Source organism: Corapipo altera, unplaced genomic scaffold (genome assembly GCF_003945725.1).
Source record: "Corapipo altera isolate COAL_440 unplaced genomic scaffold, ASM394572v1 78, whole genome shotgun sequence".
Lineage (NCBI taxonomy): Eukaryota > Metazoa > Chordata > Aves > Passeriformes > Pipridae > Corapipo > Corapipo altera.
The window spans coordinates 8,093,711-8,100,825 of NW_020884904.1; the positions used below are offsets into that span (position 1 = coordinate 8,093,711).

General features: G+C 53.0%; 1 protein-coding gene across 1 annotated transcript in view; it reads left to right on the plus strand.

The window, feature by feature from the left end:
• Window positions 1–6,249: 6,249 nt before the first annotated feature.
• Window positions 6,250–7,115, plus strand: part of IGF2 (insulin like growth factor 2) — a 17,812-nt gene continuing 16,946 nt past the window's right edge. The window contains exon 1 of the mRNA XM_027651319.1: window positions 6,250–6,726. Coding sequence (XP_027507120.1) covers window positions 6,622–6,726 — 105 coding nt within the window. The 5' untranslated portion in view covers window positions 6,250–6,621. The remainder of the gene's footprint in view (window positions 6,727–7,115) is intronic.

The window sequence follows — 7,115 nt, forward strand, 5'->3', positions numbered from 1 at the left end:
GCAAAAAGAAAGGGAAAAAAAAAAAAAGAGGAAGAAACGCCTGAAAGATACATAGCTGGGATTCCAGAACTCCTCAGAGGTATTCGGGCTTAGCCAACAGGCTTGGGTTTTTTTTTTAAAAGCCATTAATTACACAACAGAGACATATCTGCACCACTCCACCTCTCTGCCTCAAATAAGGGCCCCACATATATTGTCTAAAACGCGTCACTCTCTGTACTCAATGCCATCACCTCCCTTGGCCACTTGGAAAAATAACCCATCACATGGTGGTATTTGCAGCTGGCTCTTATGCCTGATTTTCTGCAGAGTATTGAATGGGTGCTTAAAGTATGTGCCTCCAAAGCGTGCATCTGAAATACACGAGCAGAGGGTTGGACATACGACACTAATCACCTGGGCAGCTTTTCTGAGCATACTGTTTGCACGAGGTCAAGGGGAAAGGTGTCCAAGAAGCTTCACCAAGGCAATATCTGTAAAAGGACTTCATCCATCTCTGGCACAGCCCATCACTGGCATTGCCACTGGCCACCCTGCAATGGCTGTTCTGTTGAAGCTGCTGGAGAGGTCCTCAGAAACATCTGCTCTGCCTCTTTTTTTGAAAAAGAAGAACTTACTAAAAGCTCACCTTTCCCCCCTCCCTGAATCCAACAATATGCAGCAAGACTGAGCAGTTCATACTGACACTCCTGCGAGCAGGAGAAGACATTTCTAAGGGTGAACCCTGAGTTTTCCAAGTGCAGACTGAGTGAAGTGGTACGAGGGTGCATAAGGGTGCCTTGCTGGAGGATGACACACAGACACCCTTAGAGAACATGGTGTGCTCCTGCTCAGAGGCAAGTGCAGACCAGATTCCTGCTGTTCAGCTCCTCCCTGGGCTGTCTGCTACTAGCACTGCCTTTCTGGAACATCCTTGTCAAGCCACCCCTGCAGGAACACAGTTATGGGTCACTGTCTTAATCCAAAAGAGCTTCTAGTCCAAATTTCCCACTGTCTCCTGTAACGTGTTTCATTTGCAAGATGTTTTGACTCAGAGCTTGCTCTGTAGACAAACCCATATTTGCACAATGCTATAAAGAGCCAACTTAGTCCTCTGGTGCTTGGAAGAACTAATTGTACCTGCTGGAGCTTTTACTGGTCATTAAACAATCTTGGACCACTTCTTTCCCGTGACATTCCAGTGGGTATTTTGATGGAAATGTTTAAAAAAAATAAGGTAAACAGGAAATGGTGATGTGTTTACTGTTAATATGGGCACAGGCTCATCTTCTTCTCTGCTAGTGTATTTGTTGCACATTTTTGATACAAATAATCAGACAAAACTTGGAGCCTTCTGGGCTCCCTTTGCAATGAAAAGAAGCTGGGGAGAGGGCAGGCATTTCTCCTTATGTATCCTATTCCACCCTTCTTGGAAACTCCTTTTGGGGAAGTCATTAGCTGAGCTGGAGTCCTCTTTGGCAATCAGGGATGACCAAGAGATGGTTGCTTTTCTGCAGATGATGGGGAGAAAGGAGGAACTTTTCTCCATTTCTGGGATCATCTGACTCCGGGACCCCTCGGCCTCCTTCTTTTGGGCCATGCTGCAGACAGCATCTCAACACGCAGACCCACTGAGCTTCACTTGCTGAACAGCATTTGTACTTTTTCAATTCCTCCCTCACACTTGGCCACAGTGGCATCTCCCTATCCTACATCCTCCTTCCTGCAGCCTCTTGAGCCATGTGAGACTGCTCAGACTGGAGCTTTTCTCTAATCGCTGGGGATATATAATTTTAAAAGACATTACCAGAATACCAAGTCTGTCCAGCCTATAAAAAAAATCCGTAGTTTGTCCTCCATATAAACAGGGGTGAAAACACTACACTTGTGCCTTTTACCACTGTCACAAACTCCTCTGGCACAGTGAAATAACTTACCGAGCAATAATTTCATTTTTGCTTTGCTCAGCGTCCTCCAGGTCCTTAGGATCCATATGCCAACACCTCTCCTGAACACCTAAGTCCAACAAGTGCTCCAAGGTATCACTAGACCTGGGCAGGAGTTGATATAGGAGTCCCTCTTTCTCTCTGAACATGCCAAAAAAAGGTTCCCTGCTTAAGGGCAACCCCATTTTCTCCTGCCCATATAACAATCCTGCAGCAGAAACCTTCTGGGCTGGAAGCAGAGCCTCAAAATGTTCTCTCCACCCAGGAGTGCCAGGAGTCCTAAACAGACCTGCCCAGCCTCTGCTCTTGTTTGCTTCTTGTTGACCAGGGGCCCCAGGTGAATTATTTCTCCCACTCTTAGTTCTTTGACTTCAATTTTATTCGGGGACCTTCCATATATCACATACCCTTTTGCCAATGAATCTTTCTTGTTCCAACAGTTTAGTGTGCCCCAAGATCAATATATCTTAGCATGCAAGGACACGGTGTTATTGTCAGGTTCCTGGGTTGTACAAAGCAAAAAGTATCGCTTTCTTAAAGCTACTGAAAGATGCTCTGGGCCAAGTATGGTTATTCCTCTGCCATTAAAGAGCTGTGTATAGGACTCTGGCTAATAACTCTCCATTCTAACTAGGAATGACTACTTCTAGTCATCATTAAAGGAGACCCAAACCCAGAGCCCAGCCTCACCTTCCTTTTGTCTCATCTTGGAAATCGCAAACTGCAGTGGCCAGATCTGGGCAAATCCCCGTTCTTGTCATTTGTGGTGTAATTTTGAAATAGACCAAATGAACACCACAGGGTATCTTGGTTCGGCTGGGATTAGGTGACCTTTCCCCTCTTTGGATTATAGGTGGAGAGAAAGGGAAAAGTCATGTAAATGTCCCCTTCCCTGAAGGTATCTGCTTGGCTCATCTCCCTGGTAGCATCACTAACATCCACCCTGGCCCAGGACCACTGCATTTCTGCAGCTATTTACATTCCTCTGTCTTTGCTGAAGCTCTCATCCCTGCTTGCAAGGTCCAGGCTGGCCCAAGTTTTCCTGTTTTTCCCCCTTTCTCTGGAAAGGTTTCCGGCCCAACGCCACATGTTGGTGGCCACCCACGAGATGCTTTGATCAGCTCAGATGGGCAGCGCTGTCAGGAGGCTTTGCAGTCCGCCCCAATGCTTCCACAGCTGCTGCAGCAGCAAGGTTTTCTCTCCAAGTCCCTGGCATTCCCTGGTGGTTTCAGGGCACCTTTCTGGTATTGCTTTTATTTCAGCTCCCACTTTAGATTCACTTAGTTTCAGCTCACTTTGGCTGACTTTGCTTTGTGAACACTGTCCTTGCTCCTTGCAAGGGATTTAATGAGAACCCAGAACCGTGATTTCTCTCCTGAGCTGTGCTGATGACCACGGAGGTCAGAAAAATGCAAGAGGCAGTGGTTTATTTTTATTGCATTTCCAACGTTTTCAGATGATGCTTTGCTGCAGTCTCATCCACTTTAAAACAAAAATGCTTCCTGAGACACTGTGTTTTTGCAAGGCATTGGTGGTCTGTGCTATGGTCCAGAGGCCTTCCTATCCCTCTCTGCTTCTCTGTCCTCAGGTTTGCCACATCCTTGGCTTTACTGGTCCTCCTCCTGCTCTCCTTCACAGGCCCTCCTTGCAGGCAATGCCAAGGGCTGGAGTTTGGGGTGGAGGCAGCTATTGTTCCAGCTATCTGCAGTGTAATGTTCCTTATGACTGTATTAAATGAAGGGCGGAGGTCACACATCCCTAGTTTAAATTAGGTTTAGGCTGACCTTTAACAATATTACACTCGTGGATCCTCTCATAACTCATGGAATAAACTCCCAAAGGGTTTTACCACCTCGCTCTTTCTTCCTACTGTAAGGATGCCCGAGGCTTAATGTGCTTCTCTCCAATTTCGCTTTGATTTCTAATCCTATCCCCTTTTCCCCCTTCTCCCCCCTCGCTCCCCCCAATACAGATACATTCACTCCTTTAAAGGTGGGGGGAAAGAACCTGTTCCTTTTCTCTTCTGGGCGACAGCTCTTTCTTTTGTGTCTCTTTCTTCCCTTCCCCGCCCCCCTCCTCTTTCTTGACACAATGCACTATTTATTTGCACTGAAGGATAACTAAGAAGCAATTAAAAGATCAAAAGGCACAAACACAAGTAGATCCAGTGGCAACTTGTGGGGTTTATTTTGCTGTAGCTGCTGCTGCTGAATCTTCACCAAACTGCTGCCGTGTTTTTCCCCCAACCAGAGGACACCTCTCTTAGTGGGTCGCCTCTTCCTCCAAGCCGACTTTTTTATGATCGTTATTTTTCACCCCCATTGTTTGCTATTGCAGTTGTTTACTGGAAAATCACTTGTTTTTCTCAGGGAGATTAACCCTCCAAGCTTTCTTTTGTCTACTCTCAGGAGGTCCTTGTGGTGAGCTGGGGGAAGGGAGCTGGGCTCCTTCAGCTATTAACAGTAGCTTACAGCCCTGCTGACCCCCCTGCCAAGGCTGGGTCCTTTCCTTTGATGGGGTTCTGCTTTTGCAGTAAGGAAAGGTGGTTGCTCTTTGTTAAGACCGCCTCTGCTGAGCGGTTTGTGAGGACGGTTTGTGAGGACCCACAACTGGGATTTACTAAGTCCTGGGCATCTAGGAGAAACTCCAAAAGCCAGAGATAAGCATTGATAGAGATGACCCTTTTTAGGAGAAATCTGGAGCCCTGACACATGCCAGCAGATGCCCAGTCTCTTTGATGGTCAGGTCACTTATTTAGATGTTTAAATGTCAGTGTAGGAGCTGAGATTTGATGCCTGTGGTTGAGTTTGGCAGGCATGGAACCACTTCCTCAGCATCACCACACTCTCTCCCAGGCGTGCCGACGCTTCGGTTGAAGCCCACAGCCCTGACACCAGGACTGCTTGGTGTGATGTGCAGTGTCATATCGCAGAGGACAGCTCAGGGAACAGAAGGATGCTGGGGAGGAAAGGATGTCCAAAGCCTAGTGAGAAAGGATAAAAGTATAATCCTACCGACATTTTATGGTGTATGCTTAGGGTAATTCTAACTGTTCAGAGACACACTGAGGCCCCCATCCTTGGCGGGGGGCGGGGAGTGCAAACTTGAAAAAAAGAGAAAAAAAATAAGGAGTATTTATTGCATGCTGTGGTGAGGACTGCTGCATCCTTGCCCTTTTGCACCACTATCTATGGTAAACGCTGCCTGAGGTGGACCAGCCTGCTGCCCGGTCTCAGGTAGCTCTGCTCCTCTCTGTGGCGCATCCTGGTACGCGCCCCTGCAGAGGGGAACCCGCCGGGGCAGCGGTGAGGGTGCGGGCACCTGGGGGCTGCCCTTGGAAACCAGCAGGGTCCCTTCCCCTGGGACAAGCTTGGAGGGCAGATCTTCGGGAGCAGACGGGTGCCGGCCGATGCAGCACTGTGTGCCCGCCGTGCAGCAGCGCGGAGCAGCGGGAGCGCGTTCTGCCCGCGCTGCTCCACACGCACGGCAAAGCCTGGGAAAAGTCCCTTTGCCTTAAAGGCAGCTGTGTCCGCTTGCAGGAGCCGGCGGGAAGCAGAGGCGACCTAGCGAGAGAGAACCGCTGCGGGAAGGTGCTCTGCGAGGTGCAAAATCCGAATGCGGAGAGGCAGCGCCCATGTTGTCCACACGGACACGCACGGGTGGGTGAGGGGGCTCGCTGCTGCCGAGGCGGCGGCTCGCCTGCCCGCACTGGGGCGCGTAGGGTGGGACGGAGTTCCGGGGCAGGCACGGGAGCCGAGGCAGCCGTGCGGGAATGCCCGCGCCTTTGCCAGGGAGCTTTCCGGAGCAGTTCGGCGGCCGGCGCGGACACCTGTGCCCGTGCGCGCCTCGGGAGACCTGAAAGAGGACGGGCTGGGCGATCTCCCCCCTCCTACCCCGCCAGGGCGTGGGGCTCGCCGCCTCGCAGCGAGAGGCGCTCAAGGGGTGCCCCCCAGTATTCTGGGCAGGGGCTCGGGGCGCGGACCACACACCTTCTGCCCTCACCTGCGGGGCTGCGGGGAGGCGGGGGGTTCCCGCAGCCCACTTCCCACCTGGGGCCGGCACGGGGGTTCAAAGCCCCCACCCGGGGTAGCAGCCCGCAAAGAAACCGTGCGGCACAAACTTTCTGTCCCCTCTTCCCTCCCCGAGCTGGACTCCGGAGGATTACGAGGGAGAAGGAGGGAAGAAAGGGAGGGAGGGAGGGAAGAGAGGGGGTTAGACAGCTCTGCAACATTATTGGCTGCGTGGCCGGGCTGGTGCTCGCCGGCAGAGCATGCCCATTGGGGGGGTATAAAAGGGGGGCAGCCGGAGCGCCCTGCCTGTCTCCTCGCTCGTGGGGCAGCCAGCTGGGAGCAGCGGGCAGTGAGGCAGCCGGCCCCTCCGCCCCGGCCAGGGGGACGCACTCAGTAAACACAAAAGTGAGAGCCACTCAAGGGGCAGCCAAAGCAAGAGGAGAGAAAGAGAAGGGAAGAAAAAAAGGGTGGAAAAAAAACAGGATAAAAAAAAAAAGGAAAAGGAAAGGAAAGCGCTCGCTCGCTCTTTCTCTAGAATAACAAAATACCTGATTGTAACAAAATAACATCCTTCAGAAAAAATCCAGCAGGGACTTGACATACCAAAAAGGCAAGGCGAGGAGAACGTGCCAGGGCCCGGGGAAGGCGAGCCAAAGCCGCGATCGCTGCCAGGGCAGGAGAGCAGCATGTCAAGCGCCGGGGCACACACGGATGAGCGCTGCCGGCAGCCCGCCTTCCTTCCCGGCCCGCCGCCGCCGCAAGAAGTTGAGAGTAGCAGCGGCAGTGCCAAGGTAAGCGCCGCTCCGCGCTGCCCCTCCGCGGGCAGAGGGCGGTGGGATTCCCCGCGCCGTGCCGGGCAGAGCCGTGCCGTGCCGCTCAGTTCCACGCCGAGCCGAGCCGCGCACAGCCGTGCCATGCCGCTCCGTGCTATGCCATGCCGAGCCGCGCCGCCCCGGACACAGCTGAGCCATCCCGAGCCGCGCCGGGCAGAGCCGCGCCGGCCCCGCTGCCCGCCGTCCCCACGCGTGTCACTAGAGGGACCCCGAGCGCCGGCCCAGCCGCTGCTGGCGGGGCGGCCCCGCTGCGGTGGGGTGCGCGGGGCATCCCCGGGGGTCCCTCCCGCGGCCGCCCGCACCCGGCGGCGGGGATGCTGCGGCGGGACCGCCCTGGCGCGGCGCGG